Below are 25,712 nucleotides of genomic sequence, written 5' to 3' on the forward strand. Positions count from 1 at the left end.
AGTGCAGTCATAGTGCTGTCAGTGGTGACAGAGTGCAGTCATAGTGCTGTCAGTGGTGACAGAGTGCAGTCATAGTGCTGTCAGTGGTGACAGAGTGCAGTCATAGTGCTGTCAGTGGTGACAGAGTGCAGTCATAGTGCTGTCAGTGGTGACAGAGTGCAGTCATAGTGCTGTCAGTGGTGACAGAGTGCAGTCATAGTGCTGTCAGTGGTGACAGAGTGCAGTCATAGTGCAGTCAGTGGTGACAGAGTGCAGTCATAGTGCTGTCAGTGGTGACAGAGTGCAGTCATAGTGCTGTCAGTGGTGACAGAGTGCAGTCATAGTGCTGTCAGTGGTGACAGAGTGCAGTCATAGTGCTGTCAGTGGAGACAGAGTGCAGTCATAGTGCTGTCAGTGGTGACAGAGTGCAGTCATAGTGCTGTCAGTGGTGACAGAGTGCAGTCATAGTGCTGTCAGTGGTGACAGAGTGCAGTCATAGTGCTGTCAGTGGCGACAGAGTGCAGTCATAGTGCTGTCAGTGGTGACAGAGTGCAGTCATAGTGCTGTCAGTGGTGACAGAGAGTGCAGTCATATTGCTGTCAGTGGCGACAGAGTGCAGTCATAGTGCTGTCAGTGATGACAGAGTGCAGTCATAGTGCTGTCAGTGGTGACAGAGTGCAGTCATAGTGCTGTCAGTGGCGACAGAGTGCAGTCATAGTGCTGTCAGTGGTGACAGAGTGCAGTCATAGTGCTGTCAGTGGCGACAGATTGCAGTCATAGTGCTGTCAGTGGTGACAGTGCAGTCATAGTGCTGTCAGTGGTGACAGAGTGCAGTCATAGTGCTGTCAGTGGTGACAGAGAGTGCAGTCATAGTGCTGTCAGTGGTGACAGAGAGTGCAGTCATAGTGCTGTCAGTGGTGACAGAGTGCAGTCATAGCGCTGTCAGTGGTGACAGAGTGCAGTCATAGTGCTGTCAGTGGTGACAGAGTGCAGTCATAGTGCTGTCAGTGGTGACAGAGTGCAGTCATAGTGCTGTCAGTGGTGACAGAGTGCAGTCATAGTGCTGTCAGTGGCGACAGAGTGCAGTCATAGTGCTGTCAGTGGCGACAGATTGCAGTCATAGTGCTGTCAGTGGTGACAGAGTGCAGTCATAATGCTGTCAGTGGTGACAGAGTGCAGCCATAGTGCTGTCAGTGTGACAGTGCAGTCATAGTGCTGTCAGTGGTGACAGAGTGCAGTCATAGTGCTGTCAGTGGCGACAGATTGCAGTCATAGTGCTGTCAGTGGTGACAGAGTGCAGTCGTAGTGCTGTCAGTGGCGACAGATTGCAGTCATAGTGCTGTCAGTGGTGACAGAGTGCAGTCATAGTGCTGTCAGTGGTGACAGAGTGCAGTCATAGTGCTGTCAGTGGTGACAGAGTGCAGTCATAGTGCTGTCAGTGGTGACAGAGTGCAGTCATAGTGCTGTCAGTGGCGACAGATTGCAGTCATAGTGCTGTCAGTGGTGACAGTGCAGTCATAGTGCTGTCAGTGGTGACAGAGTGCAGTCATAGTGCTGTCAGTGGTGACAGAGAGTGCAGTCATAGTGCTGTCAGTGGTGACAGAGAGCAGTCATAGTGCTGTCAGTGGTGACAGAGTGCAGTCATAGTGCTGTCAGTGGTGACAGAGTGCAGTCATAGTGCTGTCAGTGGTGACAGAGTGCAGTCATAGTGCTGTCAGTGGTGACAGAGTGCAGTCATAGTGCTGTCAGTGGTGACAGAGTGCAGTCATAGTGCTGTCAGTGGTGACAGAGTGCAGTCATAGTGCTGTCAGTGGTGACAGAGTGCAGTCATAGTGCTGTCAGTGGTGACAGAGTGCAGTCATAGTGCTGTCAGTGGTGACAGAGTGCAGCCATAGTGCTGTCAGTGGTGACAGTGCAGTCATAGTGCTGTCAGTGGTGACAGAGTGCAGTCATAGTGCTGTCAGTGGTGACAGAGTGCAGTCATAGTGCTGTCAGTGGCGACAGATTGCAGTCATAGTGCTGTCAGTGGTGACAGAGTGCAGTCGTAGTGCTGTCAGTGGCGACAGATTGCAGTCATAGTGCTGTCAGTGGTGACAGAGTGCAGTCATAGTGCTGTCAGTGGTGACAGAGAGCAGTCATAGTGCTGTCAGTGGTGACAGAGTGCAGTCATAGCGCTGTCAGTGGTGACAGAGTGCAGTCATAGTGCTGTCAGTGGTGACAAAGTGCAGTCATAGTGCTGTCAGTGGCGACAGATTGCAGTCATAGTGCTGTCAGTGGTGACAGAGAGCAGTCATAGTGCTGTCAGTGGTGACAGAGTTCAGTCATTGCGCTGTCAGTGGTGACAGAGTGCAGTCTTAGTGCTGTCAGTGGTGACAGAGTGCAGTCATAGTGCTGTCAGTGGTGACAGAGTGCAGTCATAGTGCTGTCAGTGGTGACAGAGTGCAGTCATAGTGCTGTCAGAGGTGACAGAGTGCAGTCATAGTGCTGTCAGTGGTGACAGAGTGCAGTCATAGTGCTGTCAGTGGTGACAGAGTGCAGTCATAGTGCTGTCAGTGGTGACAGAGTGCAGTCATAGTGCTGTCAGTGGTGACAGAGTGCGGCCATAGTGCTGTCAGTGTGACAGTGCAGTCATAGTGCTGTCAGTGGTGACAGAGTGCAGTCATAGTGCTGTCAGTGGTGGCAGAGTGCAGTCATAGTGCTGTCAGTGGTGACAGAGTGCAGTCATAATGCTGTCAGTGGTGACAGAGTGCAGTCATAGTGCTGTCAGTGGTGACAGAGTGCAGTCATAATGCTGTCAGTGGTGACAGAGTGCAGTCATAGTGCTGTCAGTGGTGACAGAGTGCAGTCATAGGGCTGTCAGTGGTGACAGAGTGCAGTCATAGTGCTGCCAGTGGTGACCGAGTGCAGTCATAGTGCTGTCAGTGGTGACAGAGTGCAGTCATAGTGCTGTCAGTGGTGACAGAGTGCAGTCATAGGGCTGTCAGTGGTGACAGAGTGCAGTCATAGTGCTGTCAGTGGTGACAGAGTGCAGTCATAGTGCTGTCAGTGGTGACAGAGTGCAGTCATAGTGCTGTCAGTGGTGACAGAGTGCAGTCATAGTGCTGTCAGTGGTGACAGAGTGCAGTCATAGTGCTGTCAGTGGTGACAGAGTGCAATCATAGGGCTGTCAGTGGTGACAGAGTGCAGTCATAGTGCTGTCAGTGGTGACAGAGTGCAGTCATAGGACTCTCTGTGGTGACAGAGTGCAGTCATAGGGCTGTCCGTAGTGACAGAGTGTAATCATAGGGCTGTCAGTGGTGACAGAGAGCAGTCATAGTGCTGTCAGTGGTGACAGAGTGCAGTCATAGGACTCTCTGTGGTGACAGAGTGCAGTCATAGGGCTGTCCGTAGTGACAGAGTGTAATCATAGGGCTGTCAGTGGTGAGAGTGCAGCCATAGTGCTGTCAGTGGTGACAGAGTGCAGTCATAGTGCTGTCAATGGTGACAGAGTGCAGTCATAGTGCTGTCAGTGGTGACAGAGTGCAGTCATAGAGCTGTCAGTGGTGACAGAGTGTAATCATAGTGCTGTCAGTGGTGACAGAGTGCAGTCATAGGACTCTCAGTGGTGACAGAGTGCAGTCATAGGGCTGTCCGTAGTGACAGAGTGTAATCATAGGGCTGTCAGTGGTGACAGAGTGCAGTCATAGGACTCTCAGTGGTGACAGAGTGCAGTCATAGGACTCTCAGTGGTGACAGAGTGCAGTCATAGTGCTGTCAGTGGTGACAGAGTGTAATCATAGGGCTGTCAGTGGTGACAGAGAGCAGTCATAGTGCTGTCAGTGGTGACAGAGTGCAGTCATAGTGCTGTCAGTGGTGACAGAGTGCAGTCATAGTGCTGTCAGTGGTGACAGAGAGCAGTCAAAGTGCTGCCAGTGGTGACAGAGTGCAGTCATAGTGCTGTCAGTGGTGACAGAGTGCAGTCATAGTGCTGTCAGTGGTGACAGAGAGTGCAGTCATAGTGCTGTCAGTGGTGACAGAGTGCAGTGATAGTGCTGTCAGTGGTGACAGAGTGTAGTCATAGAGCTGTCAGGGGTGACAGAGTGCAGTCATAGTGCTGTCAGTGGTGACAGAGTGCAGTCATAGAGCTGTCAGTGGTGACAGAGTGCAGTCATAGTGCTGTCAGTGGTGACAGAGTGCAGTCATAGTGCTGTCAGTGGTGACAGAGTGCAGTCATAGAGCTGTCAGTGGTGACAGAGTGCAGTCATAGTGCTGTCAGTGGTGACAGAGTGCAGTCATAGTGCTGTCAGTGGTGACAGAGTGCAGTCTGGTGAGAGTAGTAAAGCCGGGTTCTGCTGAGAGTAGTAAAGCCGGGTTCTGCTGAGAGTAGTAAAGCCGGGTTCTGCTGAGAGTAGTAAAGCCGGGTTCTGCTGAGAGTAGTAAAGCCGGGTTCTGCTGAGAGTAGTAAAGCCGGGTTCTGCTGAGAGTAGTAAAGCCGGGTTCTATTGAGAGTAGTAAAGCCGGGTTTTGCTGAGAGTAGTAAAGCCGGGTTCTGCTGAGAGTAGTAAAGCCGGGTTCTGCTGAGAGTAGTAAAGCCGGGTTCTGCTGAGAGTAGTAAAGCCGGGTTCTGCTGAGAGTAGTAAAGCCGGGTTCTGCTGAGAGTAGTAAAGCCGGGTTCTGCTGAGAGTAGTAAAGCCGGGTGGATGAGGCAGAACTACACTACAATAGAGACACATAAACTATGTATTAACTTCATTATTAATACATTTGGCACACAATAGTTTTATTAATCCAAGGATTATTGAAGCCACTGGTGGGCGACACGCTGGGTTTATTAACCCCTGGGTTAATTAAACCCCTGGGTTAATTAAACCCCTGGGTTAAACCCCTGGGTTAATTAAACCCCTGGGTTAATTAAACCCATGGGTAGAAAGAGGACGTCACAATGAAGTTACTTGTGAGGGATTAGATTCTTGTACAACTCCGGGGTATCTATATTGAAGGAAGTTTGCCAATCATTGACTTTTGAAGTTAAATACTTGAATTATATAGGAAGACCGTGGAAGATGAGGTGATCAGTCCCTCAGTCTGAAATTTTGTTTTGATGAATATAGGTACACGAATGAAGATGGACCCTGAAACTCTGTAGTCAGATGAGATGCAGCAGTTGAAGTGATCGTCACAGATGGGCGGGGCCCTCTAGTGGAAGAGGTGGTAAACATGTCGTAGGATACATCATGTGTAACAAGATTCCTTGGTGCCCCTGTCTCGATCATGTATCATTTATGATCATTACACTATCATTACTTATCATTATAGTGTCATTACAGCCTAAAAAATCTTAGTGACACATTTGCAGTTTACGAGTGCATCTGGCAACGACAGTCACAGTGCCTCTGGCACTTAACCCTTTCATTGTATTCAACCATCGTCTATTTCATTTAAATACTTACAGAATTGTCCTTTACCTCAGTCAGTGGCGCAGTTAATACACAGAAATTCCTGTCTTTCCGTCACGCCTTTCCTCCTTACCTCCACAGGGCGGCTACAGCAGAATCCAGTATAGTATAGCTCCAGCGAGTGATCCTGGCCGGAGGTTCGGTGTAGACGAAGTTGGGGCAGTGCGGCTCGTGGGGGACCTCGACCGTGAGACGACTGCTTCCCACAGTGTCCTAGTGTGGGCAGTGGACGATGGTCTGCCACCCAGAACAGCTACAGCGTTCCTTAATGTGAGTCCCTGGGAAGGGTAAGGTCATTATGAGGTGTCCAGTGTTTCATAAGAATATAAGAACAGAGCACACTACAGGAGGCCTACTGACCCAAACTAGGCAGGACTTTAAAATAACCTTTATCACGCTCCTAATTGTCCAGCCTTTTCCCAGAGCTTTCTGAGAATTAGCTTCAATACTTCAGGTACTAATCAAACCCAGACCTTCTCACTCATATATTTCTCCAGTTTCTTTTTAAAGCTATCTACGGTCTTAGTCTCTGTTACCCTAATCTGGAAATAACAAAAAGACACAATTCCGTGAGTGGAACAATACACAAATAACTTTGTAAATGGTCCAAGTCGGACCCAAACGTCGTCGTAAGCTCCTCTCTCTCCTACTCTGAAGATTGTTCCACCCATCGATGTTGAATGACCTCCACTGACCAATTGTTTTAATGAAGTTTTCAAGTCGATAATGAGTCACCCTGTTTAACGTCACAAATAACTAACTAAACTCCACAGGTGAACGTAACCGACGTGAATGACAATCCGCCGTTCTTGGCGGAGCCTCAGGAGGTTAAAGTGGCAGAGAACGGCGTTACGCAGGTTGTGGCTCGGCTGCGTCTGGGTGACCCTGATGACTGGCGTCTGGGCCATGGACCACCCTTCACTCTGGCCCTGGATCCTCGGGCTCCTCCGCACATCGCCACCTCCTTCACAGTCACTCTAGATGAAAGTGAGTCATATACAGTCATATACAGTGGTTGACCTCCATTTTTTGGGCCCTTAAGCCTGAATTGTTATGAAGACACCTTCGCAACCTCGTCTCATACAGTAGACCCAAAAATTTTAAGCATTGTGGACTAAAGTCGCTTCAGGGCCCCTCTGAGATTAGGGGCCCTGAAGCGTAAGCTTCATTAGTTTCATAGTAGATCCGCCCCCGGTCATGAAAGCTCAGCTATCAATTTTCTTGCCCAACCCTCAGACTGAATCTTGAAACTAAATAGATGTATTTCGCTTGTTGCGCAGTCTTAGGAAGGTATCCCTCGTAGCAGGCATTTTCTGGCATATTTCATTGTTATTAGCTAAAATGCTTCGATTATCACATGTTTAATAGAAACTGCTGATGACTTACGATTTTTGATACTGGTAGCACTGTATATTACCAGGTCTTACTGCCTCTACTGCCACTATCACAGGTCTTACTGCCTCTACTGCCACTATCACAGGTCTTACTGCCACTACTGCCGCTGTCATGGGTCTTACTGCCACTACTGCCACTGTCATGGGTCTTACTGCCACTACTGTCACTGTCATGGGTCTTACTGCCACTACTGCCACTGTCATGGGTCTTACTGCCACTACTGTCACTGTCATGGGTCTTACTGCCACTACTGTCACTGTCATGGGTCTTACTGCCACTACTGCCACTATCACGGGTCTTACTGCCACTTCTGCCACTGTCATGGGTCTTACTGCCACTACTGCCACTATCACAGGTCTTAATGTCACTAACACAGGTCTTACTGTTACTATCACAGGTTTTGCTGCCACTACTGCCACTATCACAGGTCTTACTGTCACTATCACAGGTCTTACTGCCACTACCACCACTATCACAGGTCATGCTACCACTACCACCACTATCACAGGTCATGCTACCACTAGTGCCACCACCACAATATAACTCAAACCCTGCCACTACAAAAGGACTGACACTTACCCAGTTATCCATCAAGACACTGTCGTCCACCACTCCACTGCCTAATTACAATCAGTACCACAGGCAACGAACTTCAAAATTGCCTGCAGTACCTACCCTTGCTATGTACCTGCCTTTAATGCAATCAAATGATAATTAAAAATTAGAAATAATGTAAACACGATTCGAAAAGTTCTTCTGACTTGGCTTCAGAGAAAGGAAATACCAAAGATACGTACTTTCGTAAAATAAAACTCTCCTTTACCCCTTTTATACTTTCTTTGGCAAACGTTGGCTGCTCCAGGTCTGTTTCAGTGTGTGCTTTGATAATTTAAGTGCAAGTGAAGTAGATTTGGTCTTTGTCAGCCTTGGCCTCTTGCAACATGCCTGTTCAACACATATATGGAATGTGATCTCCATTACGGACAAGGGAACACAGCAGAAGCGGAACATAAGAACATGTTGGTAGATAAGACACATAGGCAACATTTAGGCAACTTTATTCCGAAACGTTTCGCCTACACAGTAGGCTTCTTCAGTCGAGTACAGAAAGTAGGCGGGAGCAGTAGAGATGTGAAGACGATGTAATCAGTCCATCACCCTTAAAGTCGTAGATTTGAGGTTGTCAGTCCCTCAGCCTGGAGATGTTCTGTTCCAAAGTCTGGAACTAACTGAAGATCAAGTGACAGTGTTGAGACTTAAATACTGTCGGAAGGAGAGGTGCAGAGTAGTAGTAGTGAGAATGTAGCCACTGAGAGGTCAGGTCCCTCTCAAATCAAACAGTTCTCACTTTAAAAAGTTGTCCAAGGTGTTTTCTCTTCTGTACCAAGATGCCATTATGTTGCAGTGTCTGACAGTGATTATCAAATGGTATACAATACCGACCATACACTGCAACAGGCCTACTGACCCATGCGGAGCAGGTCCATGTCCCCCCCCGGATTAGCCCAATGACCCACCCAGTCTGGTCACCACCACTCAAGGATGGAGCACTGCACCAGACCCAGCAGCACAAGCTAGTCAGGTCCAACTCACACCCACCCACACCCACTCATGTATTTATCTAACTTATTTTTAAAACTACACAACGTTTTAGCCTCAATAACTGTACTCGGGAGTTTGTTCCACTCATCCACAACTCTATTACCAAACCAGTACTTTCCTATATCCTTCCTGAATCTGAATTTTTCCAACTTGAAACCATTGCTGCGAGTCCTGTCTTGGCTGGAAATTTTCAGCACGTTATTTACATCCCCTTTATTTATTGGGAGCTCGAAGCAGATAAGATACAGTATGACAAGATATGGGAGTCAAAGTTGAGGAAACGTTTCTTCAGTAAAGATTCCCATATGTTGCGTAAGTGTCTCAGTTTTTCAACTTGTCGGTTTTCAAAACCATTCACCACATCTGTCAGACACTACAACATCATGGGATCTTGGTACAAAGACTTCAACAATTGTCCAACCTTTGGACGACGACCTACTTACACTAGTGACAGGTCCCACTGTGATCCCGCCTCCTCCTGCTTCCACTCACCTGACTGCTTGTAAAGGCTTACTCAGCCCTGTAACAACTTCAGTAAGTATTACCAAGCCCTGTAACAACTTCAGTAAGTATTACCAAGCCCTGTAGCAACTTCAGTAAGTATTACCAAGCCCTGTAACAACTTCAGTAAGTATTACCAAGCCCTGTAACAACTTCAGTAAGTATTACCAAGCCCTGTAACAACTTCAGTAAGTATTACCAAGCCCTGTAACAACTTCAGTAAGTATTACCAAGCCCTGTAACAACTTCAGACAGTATTACCAAGGCTGGCTCCTCCTCAGGAAAATTAATGAATAGAAAAAGAATAATAACAGACAAATATAAACACTATTATTTAGAAATGAAAATATAAAACAATTAATATGAATTTTTTTATCCTACTTGAAAGAGAAATAAAAAATGAAATATAAATATATCTGAATCCAAAGCTAATACAGTTAGACTGAGGTGTCTGGTTGATGTTGACACTGCGTGTTGTAGGAATTGTAGCCGTTGCTGATGATGGTGGGTTCACAGATGTTGAGTGACAACCCAACGACTAGTTCTTCACAGATAGGAACGCAGGTCTTTCACCACTGTAAAGATGAGAGGTAGTTGCCTGAGGTTGACTACACTTAACAGGTACGTAGATAAAATGGTGACGTTCCAGAACTTAGGTAAAGTTCGTCTCCTTCAACACTATTTCTTTGGTTGCCAGATGACCCGAGCTGACATTCCAAGCTAGAAAGAGACAAAGGTTACCCACTGCCTAAGAAATCACTCTCCATGATAAGTAAAGTATTTAAAAAACTTGGTGATTCTCTAAAAAGTACATGGAAATCAAGGCAGAATGAACTGAGTCTTAAAATTGGTTAAAAGTGAAGTTTTTAACCAATATATCCACTAGAACAGGAGCAGAGGCTTTTACTTACAGTTGTGCTGGGAGCTGTGAGTCTAGTGATTACCATTTGGTCGGAGCCCCACACGTCACCTCTCCGGGTGGAGAAAGGGGGGGCGGATAGCGGGAGCTAGACACTGACTCTACCTTAACAAGCAGACGGGCAATCAAACTATCGTCACCATATACTCGCTCGCTACTCCTATCTGTTGAACTTTTCCCTCACACTACAGTATATAAGCCACCTCTCTGGCCCTATGCTGTACTTCCTACAAGAGTGATGGACTGAACACATCGATTCCAGGTTGAAGGACTGATTACCTCAATCTCCTCCTCTCCTTACCCATTTCTACTTTGTATTGGACTGATGAAGCCACTGTGGCAAAACGTTTTTTCAATAATGATTCCTATATGTTGCATAAGTGTCTCAATTCTTCAAATATTTTGTTAGTGGGATGGATTGTGAAGGGCTTGCCTAGTATGGGCCAACAGGCCTGCTGCAGTGTTCCTTCTTTCTTATGTTCTTATATCTAACTGTTGCCCATGTGTCTTAATCATCTTTATTTGTAGATGTATCGCGAAACGTCTGCTCATATAAATACCCAGATGTTGTACCTGTGTCTAATTCATCTTGTCAACATATCATTTATGTATAATTTATCAAGCTTGACAAAGTTCCTGGAGAGCGAAACGTTGCCACAATAAAATGTTACATTAGTTGCACTTTCATTCTTTTATCTAACTTTATACACTACCCAGAGAAAAAGCGGGAAGCCTTAAGACGCTGAGGTAAGTTGTCACCTGCGGTCATACCTGCCTAAGTTCTTGGGAGTTAGCGTGAGCTGTAACCAAGCACCATGGTTTGTTGTAGTTTTTTAGAATCTCAGGTTCAAGTGTTGAAGAAGGAGATTCTACTTTTTCAGGAGGAAAATAGGAAGCTGAAGTTTCGCATTGATGAGTTTGGGAGCGTGAGAAGGATTTAGCTGGTAAGGAGGAAATGGTCACCAGCAGTGATAGTGGCAGCCGCTTTAAGTGGCAAGTGGTTCACAGTTCAGGAAGAAGGAAGATGAGAGTTAATAGAGAAGATGTGAAGGTAGGAGATCGATTCTCTGTTCTCCAAGACGAGTGTACTTCAGTGGTTAGTGAGGTTGAAGGTACCACTGATTCCCCTGCTAATCAAGGTAAGAATATTTTAATAGTAGGCGATTCTCAGGTAAGATATATGGACTGTGCATTCTGTAACAGAGACAGAAAGGTCAGACAGAGAGTGTGCCTTCCTGGAGCTGGTGTTGGTGACATAGTCAGCAGGTTGGATAATATTATGGCAGGTAATGGGAACAAGCCCATTATCTGTCTTAGTGCTGGGGGTAATGACATTGGGAAGGGCAGGAGAGAGGAGCTGCTGGATAAGTACAGGTCAGCCATAAAAGTAGTTAGGCCTAAGGGAGGGATTCCAGCCATATGTAGCATCTTGCCTAGAAAGAGAGTGGGCAATTAATGGATGTCTAGGGCAATTGGTATAAATTGCTGGCTAGAGAGGTACTGCAAGGAACTTGCAATCCCATTCATTGATAACTGGGACAAATTCTTTGGCAAACATATGTATGCAAAGGATGGGGTTCATCTCTCTGGGGATGGAGTGGTTGCATTTTGCCAGTTCAATTGAGAGGGTAATTGATGACTTGTCTAGGAATTTAAACTGATAAATTATAGAGGTATGGGTGTTTGTGGGAAACAATCAGGCTGCAGCATTAGCTGAAAACAGTAGTTATTACCGGGATACCTCAGGGATATGTTTAAAAGACAATATTCAAAATAAAGTTGCTAGTAATGGCAAATCAATTGATCAACAAACAAACAAAGATAGTAGAGGGCAACGAGTGACTAGCTCCCTTAAGGTTTACTATACAAATAGTAGGAGTCTAAGAAATAGAATAGATGAGCTAAGATTACTTGCAAGTGCAGGTAATATAGATATTATTGGTATAACAGAGACCTGGTTCAACCTGAAAGATAGAGAAATGCCTTCTGAATGCAACACACAAGGTTATAAATTATTCCACACTGATAGGGTCAACAGGAAGGGGGGTGGAGTGGCGATGAATTTCAGAGAAAATTTAAATTGCTGTCTTAGACGTGATATAAGATTAGAAACATCGAACACAGAATCTGTTTGGCTACAGTTTCTCGAGGGACGTGACAAATTAATTTTGGGTGTGATTTATAGGCCCCAAAACCTTGATAGGGAGTGCAGTAAGCTGTTATGGTACGAAATTCATAAGGCATTTAGATATGAAAATGTTGTGATAATGGGAGATTTTAACTTAGACAAATTGATTGGAACAATATGACAGGAAATCTTGAGTCTAGTGACTTTCTTAAGAACATAAGAACATAAGAATGTAGGAACACTGCAGAAGGCCTACTGGCCCATACGAGGCACGTCCTTATCAAAACGACATCTACCTAAAGCTACTCAAGAAATAACTCCCGTACCCATTGACACCATGGAGAGATATCCTCAAGACCTTGTTAATATCCCCTTTATTAATACCTATCTTCCACTTATACACTTCGATCAGGTCTCCCCTCATTCTTCGTCTAACAAGTGAATGTAAGAACATACGGTTCAGGATTGCTTTTTAGAACAGGCTGTGACAGAACCAACTAGAGGAAACAATCTGCTTGACTTGGTTCTTGCCAACAAAGATTCACTAATTAATAATCTTGAGGTTAATGATGAGCTTGGGGAAAGTGATCACAAATCACTTAGTTTCAATATATCATGGAATTACTCAGATAACTGCAATCAAATCTCTGTCCCAGATTTTTGTTTGGCCGACTTCATGGGACTGAAAAATTACCTGGGTGGGCTAAATTGGGATGTCCTGACTATGGGTTAGGTAGGTGATCTTAGTTGCCAATATGACGTTTTTCAGAGCATAGTTCTAGCTGCCCAGACAACTTTTGTTCCGAGTAGGGAAATTAGATCTAACAAAAATGATCCCAAATGGATGAACAATAGATTAAAACATCTCATTGGTCAAAAGAGAGGCATATATAGGCGTATCAAAAGAGGGGATGGGCAGTTAAGAAATCAATATATTCAATTAAAGAGAGAAATAAAGAAAGGAATAAGAAAAGCAAAAAGAGACTATGAGGCTAAGGTCGCAAGGGATTCAAAGACTAACTCAAAAGGGTTCTTTCAGGTATACAGAAGTAAGATTAGGGACAAGATAGGCCCACTTAAGAGGAGCTCTGGGCAGATCACTGACAGTGTGTGAAATTCTCAATACCTACTTCCTCTCAGTTTTCACCCAGGAAAATACTATCGATATTCCTGAAATAATAGATTATGTAGAACAGGATGATAATAAACTATGTGCGATTGCGGTAACTAGTGACATGGTCCTCAGACAAATAAACTAAAACCTAACAAATCTCCAGGTCCTGATGAACTGTTTGCAAGAGTGTTAAAGGAATGTAAAGAGGAACTTAGTATATCTTTGGCTAATCTTTTTAACATATCACTACAAACTGGCATAGTGCCTGATAAGTGGAAAATGGCAAATGTAATACCTATTTACAAGGTAGGTGACAGGTTCTTGGCTTCTAACTATACACCAATAAGCCTTACCTCCATAGTGGGAAAATTTATGGAATCAATAATTGCCGAAGCAATTCGTAGCCATCTTGACAGGCACAGATTGATTAATGAATCTCAACACGGTTTTACAAAGGGGCATTCCTGTCTTACGAATTTATTAACTTTTTTCGCTAAGGTGTTTGAGGAGGTAGATCATGGTAATGAATATGATATTGTGTATATGGACTTCAGTAAGGCTTTCGATAGAGTTCCACATCAGAGGCTATCGAGGAAACTCAAGGCACACGGAATAGGAGGAGAAATTTTTTCCTGGGTGGAGGCATGGCTGACAAATAAGCAGCAGAGAGTTTGCATAAATGGGGAGAAATCAGAATGGGGGCACGTCACAAGCGGCGTTCCTCAGGGGTCAGTGTTGGGCCCGTTGTTGTTTACAATTTACATAAACGACATAGATGAGGGAATAAATAGTGACATAAGCAAATTTGCTGATGACACCAAAATAGACCGTCCAATACATTCTAATGAGAACACTAGAGCACTCCAGGATGATTTGAATAGACTAATGCAATGGTCGGAGAAGTGGCAGATGCAGTTTAATATTGACAAATGCAAAGTTCTAAATGTTGGACAGTTAAATAACCATGCCACATGTAAACTAAATAATGTAAATCTTAATACTAATGACTGCAAAAAGGATTAAGGAGTTCTGGTTAGCAGTAATCTAAAACCAAGACAACAGTGCATTAGTGTTCGCAATAAAGCTAACAGAATTCTTGGCTTCATATCTAGAAGTATAAATAATAGAAGTCCTCAGGTTGTTCTTCAACTCTATATATCCTTGGTTAGGCCTCATTTAGACTATGCTGCTCACTTCTGGTCACCGTATTACAGAATGGATATAAATGCTCTGGAAAACGTACAGAGGAGGATGACGAAGATGATCCCATGTATCAGAAATCTTCCCTATGAGGATAGACTGAGGCCCTGAATCTGCACTCTCTTGAAAGGCGTAGAATTAGGGGGAATATGATCGAGGTGTATAAATGGAAAACAGGAATAAATAAAGGGGGTGTAAATAGCGTGCTGAAAATTTCCAGCCAAGACAGGACTCGCAGCAATGGTTTCAAGTTGGAAAAATTCAGATTCAGGAAGGATATAAGAAAGTACTGGTTTGGTAATAGAGTTGTGGATGAGTGGAACAAACTCCCGAGTACAGTTATTGAGGCTAAAACGTTGTGTAGTTTTAAAAATAGGTTAGATAAATACATGAGTGGGTGTGGGTGGGTGTGAGTTGGACCTGACTAGCTTGTGCTGCTGGGTCTGGTGCCGTGCTCCATCCTTGAGTGGAGGTGACCAGACTGGGTGGGTCATTGGGCTAATCCGGGGGGGACATGGACCTGCTCTGCATGGGTCAGTAGGCCTGTTGCAGTGTTCCTTCTTTCTTATGTTCTTATGTATGTTACCACATCAACACTGACACTACACTGCCTGCTGACACACCCTCCGGAGCACCTGCTGGCACACCCTCCAGAGCACATGCTGACACACCCTCTGGAGCACCTGCTGACACACCCTCCGGAGCACCTGCTGACACACCCTCCAGAGCACCTGCTGACACACCCTCCAGAGCACCTGCTGACACACCCTCCAGAGCACCTGCTGACACACCCTCCAGAGCACCTGCTGACACACCCTCCAGAGCACCTGCTGACACACCCTCCAGAGCACCTGCTGACACACCCTCCGGAGCACCTGCTGACACACCCTCCTGAGCACCTACTGACACTGCCTCCGGAGCGCCTACTGACACTGCCTCCGGAGCACCTGCTGATACTCTCTCCGGAGCACCTGCTGACACACCCTCCGGAGCGCCTACTGACACTCCCTCCGGAGCGCCTACTGACACTGCCTCCGGAGCACCTGCTGATACTCCCTCCGGAGCACATGCTGACACACCCTCTGGAGCGCCTGCTGACACACCCTCCGGAGCACCTGCTGACACTCCCTCTGGGGCGCCTGCTGACACACCCTTTGGAGCGCCTGATGACACTCCCTCCGGAGCACCTGCTGACACACCCTCTGGAGTGCCTGCTGACACACCCTCCGGAGCGCCTGCTGACATTCCCTCCAGGGCGCCTGCTGACACACCCTCCGGAGCACATGCTGACACTCCCTCCAGGGTGCCTGCTGACACACCCTCCGGAGCACCTGCTGACACACCCTCCAGAGCGCCTGCTGACACTGCCTCCGGAGCATTTGCTGATACTCCTCCAGAGCACCTGCTGACACTCCCTCCAGGGCGCCTGCTGATACTCCCTCCAGAGCACCTGCTGACACTCCCTCCGGGGCACCTGCTGACACATCCTCCAGAGCACCTGCTGATACACCCTCTGGAGCGCCTGCTGACACTCTCAGTAGTAGTACCAGTTCCTAGTAACCAGTTACCAGTAACCAGTGTACCAGTAGATGACTCACTACCAACCGTCTCTGCGTGAATCACTGTCTGTATTCATATTGCTGCTGACCACAGCAGTATTTCAAACACCCCCTCACATATGGGTACTGGGGTTAGTCAGTCTTACGAGTGAGAGCAAGGAGGCAGGTCACGGCTGTTTGGCGCTTCCCACCCTATCCGTAATATACGTACTACCAGCCTACGTGAGTATTTCTTTACCCTATCCATGTGTTCGAACCCCACATGATAAATGGTGGCAATGGTGTGGGAGTGTGGATTTAAGCTTTTTTAAGGGTATTTCAAGACGTTAGAAGACTGTTTGTGAGTAGCCAGCAGGTCAAAAGGTGAACCGTCTCACCCATCTCCAGCTACTCACTCCCCTCACAACCTCCACCCTGTAGCCTGCAAGCCTGTTGCAGCTGTTTCAAGCTTCCTGGCTTAGTTCGTGTGCTAATTGCTATCTCCGAGGGGTTGACCCGGATTTTGCAATTAAGCCAGTCAGTAAGCCAGACTGTGGAAGTGAATGCCAGTCAGCCTATCATCCAGCCTGTCTCCTGTCATCCACCTGCTCCTTCATGCTGTGTGCATCGTTACCCGTCTTCCAGTCAGCCATTCTCGTGGGTTAAGCCAGTCAGCCAACCCAGCTTCTAACCCAGCTGAGAGAGAGAAGTAAGCCATGCAAGTTCCTCTGAAGTATTGTCTCATATATCGCTTTGTGCTCCCTGTTGGATGCTAAGAGTGAATTTCACCATTCCTGTGGCATAGAGTGGCTTATCAAGCCACCTTCGTGAGTGGTAAGAGTGCGCGCCAGTGAGTGAGTCACACCACCACCACCCGCCACTCTACTCACAATCCACCACCACCACCAGCCACCCACCTCATCTACCTGTGGCTGTTTGCACCCTTGTACCGGGTCCTAATACTGTTTTGGCTCACATAATTGGTCAGATTGTAGCTGAGCGCCAACGATAAAGCCAGTTATGTGAGTTCACCGAGAAAGCGCATTTCTTCTGACAACAGTGAGTGTAGGAGGCGTCAGTCATCACCGCGCAGGACAACCTTCGACAACCTACCCTCGTCACCATCACCGTCGACTACTCCAGACTTCAGTGATAATTTTCTGTTTAGAGACATTTTTCTTGCGTTTAAAGACATTTGCGTGTGTGAGACATTTATAGTGAATTTCTTGTGTACTCTAAGCCTTGTGTTTTCAGTGTAGACTCAGTGTTTCTTTGACTCATTTTTTTTTTTTGCAATATTTTTCAGTGTTATTCGCTCATTTCATATTTTTTTTATCTGTGTTTTTTTTATGCTACTCTCTGTCTGTAGTAAGTATTATTGTGTAGTGTACCAGTCAGTCACTCCGTGTGAAGTGATTCATTCATTTTTTTTTTTTTTTGTATTCTTTCAGCATTGTATTCTCCAGTATTTGTCACTGTAGTTCATGCAGTGATATTCACCCCAGTATACCAAATTATCCATTTATTTCTATGTGTACCTTTTTCTCGTATGCCAGCAGTGTCTCATTCCCTGAATTTTTTCGCAGACTGTGTACCATTATTTTTGCCAGCAAATTTTTGTCATATCAGTCACAGCAAGATTTTGTTGTAAGAATATACTAAAATAATGAATACGTGATTAAGTGTTGTGTGCCCTGCCACTTGTAAGTGTTACACTTCCGTTTTGTTCCTTGTTTTATTTTTATTCATAATTTTTATATTTCTTTGAACAAATTCACTCTTGATGTAATTTCAATTACTTTTAACGTAAAGTGTTTTCTTTACTCTGTTTGAGTAAATTGTTTTGTCTAATTTACAATTAAGAGTTAAAGTGTTCAATCAGTTTTTTTTCTCATAATTTCTATTTTATTATTTAACCTGAGTTTTCCCAGTGACACTTTATTATTGCAGTGATTATTTCTACACATTATTTTGTTGCACTTGTTCTGCAGTGAATTATTTTGTTGAACTTGTTCTGCAGTGAATTATTTTGTTGAACTTGTTCTGCAGTGAATTATTTTGTTGAACTTGTTCTGCAGTGAATTATTTTGTTGAACTTGTTCTGCAGTGAATTATTTTGATGCACTTGTTCTGCAGTGAATTATTTTGCTGCACTTGTTCTGCAGTGAATTATTTTGTTGCACTTGTTCTGCAGTGAATTATTTTGTTGCAGTGAATTATTTTGATGCACTTGTTCTGCAGTGAATTATTTTGCTGCACTTGTTCTGCAGTGAATTATTTTGTTGCACTTGTTCTGCAGTGAATTATTTTGTTGCACTTGTTCTGCAGTGAATTATTTTCTTTTATTGATATTTTTATGCATTATTATTCTCAGTTCATTATTGCATCTTGTTTTTCATTTTATTAATTTTCCTGATGTTGTCTTTGCATTATATTTTAATTTTGTTTATGCATTCTTAGAAAATATTTAAATTTCCCAGTTATCTCTCGTTGCATACAATTTAGTAATTTTATTTTATACTTTTTACATTGATTTAAAATTTTATTAATTAATTTCTTTATTAGCAAGAGTAAAGACAGCTCATTTTGCATTTAATTCAGTCTCTAGTAATATTTTTACTTGTAAATTTCAATGTTTTTTTTTTTATCTTGGCCAGCAGTCCTTTACGTTGAGTTGTCCTTCCTCTTGCAGTGTATCTTAGACATTTTTTATTACTTATGCAGAATTGTTAAGCATTTTCTTCCACTTAAGCTTACTGTGTCATTTCTCTATTTTTTTTTTTTTTGCCTTATGTCCTTGAGTAAGTTCCCTGAGATCATGTCCCAGTCACTTTTGAATGTTCACTTAGTGTATCATGCCAGTCAAAGTCAATATGAATCAGTCCACAGTACCAACATTCCCTTACTGACTGAAAGACAATACCTAGCCCTTGAGCAATGTGTTTGTTCTCACAGCTTGTATCTGAGATTTGTTAAAGTGCTGCGAAATGTGAAGTTCAGATTAAGTTCCTATAGATCCGTGAATTACTTATTAACGTAGCCGAGCGGTCAGGCACTAGTAATACTGTCACTCCTGTCCGGACTCCAGCCACAATATCATGCACGCAGGATAGTGCGACTACTATCCTTGCGATGGCGACTTGTTCAAGTATTCGTTCCTTCCCAGGGGACGCTTTGAGAAGAACTTTACTTGCAACGAGTTATGCCATCTCTTGCTGATACCACAAGCCGTTGCAGAAAGACGTTTCTGTGGCTAGTGTGCTCACTTGAGTGTTGTTGTTGTCCCTTGTGTTTCAGATTGTGATCCCATCCTAGTTGACAGTAATCAGTGCATTGTAAGAAGTTATTTCTCGAGTAACTTCCACGTTGTTAACGTTTGTAAGTGAAGTTTATAGCTGATACCTCGTGTCACTGTGTGCGACTCAGATTGAATATCAGCATTGTTCACCGTGTTCATTTCTTTTCTCCTGTGCTTGCAGTTTGAGATAGTAGATTCGTTCTCCCTTGCTCATATTGCGTGTTATAGCGTTAATTTTTTTCAACCGGGGGGAGTCATCCACTCCACCGAGTTTGTTCATTCCTCCAGTAAGAAAGAACCGACCCCTTGTGTTCTGGTGATTCGATTCCTGCTCCAGGAAGATCTTATTCTTACTGTGAAGCCACCAGCACCCATCAGTGACTTTGTCATGAACCAAGAATTACTGTATCGAACAGCCGAGTTGGGTACTCCTAGCAGAAGAGTATACCAGTTAGTAATTCCACAGTCACTAGTGAATGTAGCCTTACAGCTAGTTCACGATGTACCAGGTGTTGCACACCCTGGTATGGATCGTTCAGTAAAACAAGCCAGATTGAAATACTTTTGGCCTCGTATGGCAACTGATATATCTGAGTATGTTAAGAAATGTAGTGTCTGCATGCAACATAAAGGTAATGCTAATGGCCCTAATCCAATCCAAGTGTATCCAACTACTAGCGAACCATGGGAAAGAGTTGCGCTAGATTTGTTAACTAATTTCCAATGTTCCCTCCAAGGCAACAAACATCTGTGTGTTATGGTAGACCATTTCACCAGATATTGTGAGTTAGTTCCTATTGCAGATAAGACTGCCGAGACAGTAGCTAAAGCGTTTAAAGAACGCATTATCTGCAGGCATACCACCCCTAAGTCCCTAGTAACAGATAATGGAGGTGAATTCTGTAATGAGATTCTTGAAAATTTGTGCACCTTGTACAAGATCTCTAAATCCACCATTGTTCCTCATCATCCTGCCAGCAATGGGTTAGCGGAACGAACCAATAAGAAAGTACTTGATGTCTTGAGAGCCACTATCAATCCCAACAGTGAAACTTGGGATGAAGTTATACCTGATGTGCAGTGTGCTATAAATTCTGCTTACAATGTTTCTATAGGTGACACTCCACATTATGCATTGTACGGTGTAGATAAACGTTTGCCTTATGAGTTGTTATATTCTAATCCGAAACCAAATTACAACCCTGATGATTTCATAGCAACTCGTACCAGCTTAGCTCAAAGTGTTTTTAGAAGAATCCGTGAAACACTTCATAAATCAACAGCAGAATTTACAAGAGTCGCAAACACTCGAGCAAAGCCACCCAAAATCAAAGTAGGTTCGAGAGTTATGCTGACTAACTTTAACAAAACGTCTGCAATGCCAAAGCTTGATCAAAAGTTTGTTGGTCCTTATCGAGTAGTTGAAAATATCACTGGTAATAAGTATAAGGTTAGAGAAATTAGTACTGGTCAGTATAAAGAATCGCATTTAGATCATATGAAGTTAGTATGTGATGATAATGATGTTCCAACCCAGACTAATGTGACAGACTCTGACAATCCTCCTGATCCTGTACTCTCTTCCTCTGATACTCAGTCAGACGATCAACCTGAATGTCGTTATTCCCTACGTACACGACAGGTATTGAGAAATCCTCAAGTATCATTTGTAACTTCCAATTCAGATTTGCCTCAAATACAGCATGAGTTAGCCAATGCAAGAGAGTTTGATCCTCCAAGAGATGACACCCATTCTGCATATGTCAATCTTACCCTAGCAGAGTTGGGGTTAAATGTAAATAACCTGTATAGATGAATAATTACAGTATCAACTTATCAGTATTCAAGAATTTTTTTTTTGTGTTCACGTTCTCTCCGAATTCTGAGAGTTAACAGTCTAGATTTGAGTGCACCGAATCTGCCTTTCTGTTAAACACTTCTTTCTTTGTATATATTCCTTCCTCAGAATCCGTAGATCACATGAATACAGATCGATCGATCAAAATTTTCTTTTTATCACTTCTGTGATGAATGGTTTGAAAAACCGACAAGTTGAAGATTGAGACACTTATGCAGCATATGGGAATCTTTATTCAGGAAACGTTTCGCCACACAGTGGCTTCATCAGTCCAATACATTCTACAAGATTGATGGACTGAACACATCGACTCCAGGTTGAGGGACTGATTACCTCATTCTCCTCCTCTCCTTACGCCTTCCTCTTTGTATTGGACTGATGAAGCCACTGTGTGGCGAAACGTTTCCTGAATAAAGATTCCCATATGCTGCATAAGTGTCATTTATCACTTCTATTGTGTAATCTCAACGTTGAGTTTCATTCGATGAGTTATCGTTGAGTTTCATTCGATGAGTTTCATTCGTTGAGTTTCTTCGATGAGTTGTGCTATATTATACCTTGTATTGCATTACAGTTTCAGTTACGTAAGCTTCCATTCCAATGTTCTACTTATGTATGTTGTAATGTTCAATTGTTGTGTAGTTTGACATTGTATAGAATCAGCCCAAGCCGTATACCTGCCATCTCTAGTTTGTATTAGTTGTATGTTGGGACGACATACGTTAGCGTCGCCGAGCTCTCAGTAGTAGTACCAGTTCCTAGTAACCAGTTACCAGTAACCAGTGTACCAGTAGATGACTCACTACCAACCGTCTCTGCGTGAATCACTGTCTGTATTCATATTGCTGCTGACCACAGCAGTATTTCAAACACCCCCTCACATATGGGTACTGGAGTTAGTCAGTCTTATGAGTGAGAGCAAGGAGGCAGGTCACGGCTGTTTGGCGCTTCCCACACTATCCGTAATATACGTACTACCAGCCTACGTGAGTATTTCTTTACCCTATCCACGTGTTCGAACCCCACATGATAACACTGCCTCCGGAGCACCTGCTGATACTCCCTCCAGAGCACCTGCTGACACTCCCTTCGGAGTGGCTGCTGACACACCCTCCGGACCACCTGCTGACACACCCTCCGGAGTGCCTACTGACACTGCCTCCGGAGCGCCTACTGACACTGCCTCCAGAGCACCTACTGACACTGCCTCCGGAGCGCCTGCTGATACTCCCTCCGGAGCACCTGCTGACACCCTCCGGAGCGCCTACTGACACTCCCTCTGGAGCGCCTACTGACACTGCCTCCGGAGCACCTGCTGATACTCCCTCCGGAGCACCTGCTGACACACCCTCCGGAGCGCCTACTGACACTCCCTCCGGAGCATCTACTGACACTGCCTCCAGAGCACCTGCTGATACTCCCTCCGGAGCACATGCTGACACACCCTCTGGAGCACCTGCTGACACTCCCTCTGGGGCGCTTGCTGACACACCCTCCAGAGCGCCTGCTGACACTCCCTCCGGGGCGCCTGCTGACACTCCCTCCAGGGCGCCTGCTGACACACTCTCCAGAGCGCCTGCTGATACTCCCTCCGGGGTGCCTGCTGACACACCCTCTGGAGCACCTGCTGACACACCCTCCAGAGCGCCTGCTGACACTGCCTCCGGAGCACTTGCTGATACTCCCTCCGGAGCACCTGCTGACACTCCCTCCAGGGCGCCTGCTGATACTCCCTCCGGAGCACCTGCTGACACTCCCTCCGGGGCACCTGCTGACACACCCTCCGGAGCACCTGCTGATACACCCTCCAGAGCGCCTGCTGACACTGCCTCCAGAGCACCTGCTGATACTCCCTCCGGAGCACCTGCTGACACTCCCTTCGGAGCGCCTGCTGACACACCCTCCGGACCACCTGCTGACACACCCTCCGGAGCTCCAGCTTCTGCCTGTCATCCCCTCCACCGACCACTTGGCGCCGGGTCACCATCTGGACAAGATCCGAGCCGGGGAGTTCCGGTGAACCAGCTGCTGCACTGCCCTCCTCTGCTGCCATCTACGCTCCGTGGCTTAAACCCTGATTCTTTCTACTCTTCAAGATGCTTCACTTTAGTTCTAGTCTTCTTCTGTTCCCACTTCACCGCTCACCTGAAAGTCTCTCTATAATGAAGGGCAGAAAGTGTCCTCTCTGCCCTTCATTATAGAGAGCTTCTCTCTGCCAGTCAGTAAATAATGCTCTATATTACTCAATGTAATTAGTGTTGTCACCAATAGAAGTTGCTCCAGTGAATTTTAAGTGTGTTAGTTTGAGCCTACCTGGCCTAGCAGGCAGGCTCAAACGCACCCCAGTTCCTGGGTGTCTCACAGCCATAATATTTCTCCATGTTAGTTTAACATCTCTCAGTGTTCCTTCTGATTTTTGGGGGGTTATCCCAGGTTCTCTTCACATAAGCTGTTATGTATGATAATCTTTGTAACTGTATTTGTGCATACCTGAATAAACTTACTTTCTTACCCTTGCCTCAGGAGGAGACGAGGGACGTGGGGTGGGAGTTGTATCGACGGTGGGAAGCTTAGACCGTGAAGAACATCGCTTGTTACTGGTGCCTCTGGTGGTGGCTGATGCTGGTTCACTCTCTGCTACCCTCACACTCACTGTCCACGTCGTCGACCTTAATGACAACCCCATGACACCGGCCTCCAAGACTGTCACTGTCCATACCGTCCAGGTCAGTTAATGTTGCAGTCAACATTATCACTGTCCACAATCTCCAGGTCAGTTAATGTCGCCTTTAAGACTGCCACTGTCCACATCCTCCAAGTACATCATTTTTACATTGTTGGTTCCGCTCATACAGAGCTCACTAGCAGGTCCTCATGACATGTATCATGTCAGGTCAACACTGACACGACACATTTAAGCTCACCACTGGCATGACATATGTCAGCTCACCACTGACGTGATACAAGTCACTAGCACCTCATGACATGTATCATGTCAGGTCAACACTGACACGACACATGACACAGGTATGATGCATGTCAACTCTCTACTGACGTGATACAAGTCAGCTCACCACTGACACAATACAGGTCATCTCACTACTGACATGATACAGGTCATCTCACCACTGGCATGATACAGGTCATCTCACCACTTGTTACAAAAAACGCGATTTCTAATAAACATAGAGATCTCCAGTGAATACTAGAAAGGACTGCCCTTCTAGCATCCAGCCTGTTACTGGGTTATTGTAACAAGTAGTCAGTATCCTGGTCCAAATATCCATTAGAATTCAATAAGATTCAGTAGTGCTTCAGGATTACAACTGGTAGGCTACTAACTAAAGAAATTAAAATTTAATAAGTTTATTAATAACAAAGTTGTCTAGGCGTATATTATCAAATTTAAATATAAACAAAATAATAATAATAATCACTTCTCTGGTGTACAGTAGTATTGTGCTGAAGGTACATATCACATCTTTATGACTTGTAAGTACCGTCTGGTACATTGTTAGAATTTAATAACATAATACAAATATATACAAGTAAGTTTGTGTGTATGTGTGTAAGTGCTCTAAGTAGTTCGCTATGTCTCAAGACTCTACTAGACTTAACCAGTGACTGACTAAAAGTCCTCACATAAACTAACTTCTTGACCAACCTGGCAATCAGAACAGCTTGCTTGAACAATAAAACGACTGTTAAGCCGAACAGCAATATAACAAGGAACTGCGACACAGAATCAGGAATAAGGAGATAATATAACGACACTAAGTAGGGACCATCTGCAGATCCTCCACAAAAGTCACCAAACTCCCATACTACTGAATCTAAGTTCAGCATTAGAAAATCCCCGACTGTGACAATACACAGATACCAGTACAAGTTAGGTCAGAAGCTACAGAAAATGACCCTCTTGTGTCTCCTTTCTGCAGCACCAGAAGAGACAAGTGCCTCTGGGAAGAGTATACGTGCAGGACCCTGACGACTGGGATGCAGCTGCCAAGACCTACGCCTGGAGACACTACCAGTCTGGCTTCTTTTTGAATACCTCCACTGGAGACCTGACTATGGCTCCCGACACACCCGATGGACGGTAAGTGAAGATGCCTTATGCTAGGAGAGGCCAGTCTGCTGATGAGACAGTTGAGATGCTTAGTAAATAGTAGATGAGGCTGGACGTTAAGTGAAGCGTAGGTTAGGAGAAGATAGTTTAAATATCTTTTCACTAGTATTAGAATCTAGCAGCTGACATACATGTAAGAGATCTACTACTGTGTTGTGTGGGTTTGGCAGGGTGATGATGGATGGGTCTATGCTCAGACCCATCCATCATCACCCTGCCATCCATCGCCACCCTGCCATCCACCACCACCCTGCCATCCACCACCACCCTGCCATCCACCACCACCCTGCCATCCACCACCACCCTGCCATCCACCACCACCCTGCCATCCACCACCACCCTACCATCCACCACTGCCCTGCCATCCATCTCCACCTTGCCATCCACCACCATCCTGCCATCCATCACCACCCTGCCAACCACCACCATCCTGCCATCCTCCACCACCCTGCCATGCACCACCACCCAGCCATCCATCACCATCCTGCCATCCACCACCACCCTCCCATCCACCACCACCCTGCCATCCATCACCACCCTGACATTCACCACCACCCTCCCATCCACCACCACCCTGCCATCCACCACCACCCTGCCATCCACCACCGCCCTGCCG

At 45.3% G+C, this 25,712-nt stretch overlaps 1 protein-coding gene across 1 annotated transcript in view; it reads left to right on the forward strand.

Annotated features, from left to right (window-relative positions):
• Window positions 1-25,712, forward strand: part of LOC128700571 (putative neural-cadherin 2) — a 271,817-nt gene that overhangs the window by 172,888 nt on the left and 73,217 nt on the right. Inside the window, exons 9-12 of the mRNA XM_070098997.1 lie at window positions 5,496-5,684; window positions 6,188-6,401; window positions 23,491-23,693; window positions 24,906-25,066. Of these exons, the coding sequence (XP_069955098.1) occupies window positions 5,496-5,684; window positions 6,188-6,401; window positions 23,491-23,693; window positions 24,906-25,066 (767 nt within the window). The remainder of the gene's footprint in view (window positions 1-5,495; window positions 5,685-6,187; window positions 6,402-23,490; window positions 23,694-24,905; window positions 25,067-25,712) is intronic.

This window comes from Cherax quadricarinatus, chromosome 65 (assembly GCF_038502225.1).
Source record: "Cherax quadricarinatus isolate ZL_2023a chromosome 65, ASM3850222v1, whole genome shotgun sequence".
In the NCBI taxonomy this organism is placed as follows: Eukaryota; Metazoa; Arthropoda; class Malacostraca; order Decapoda; family Parastacidae; genus Cherax; species Cherax quadricarinatus.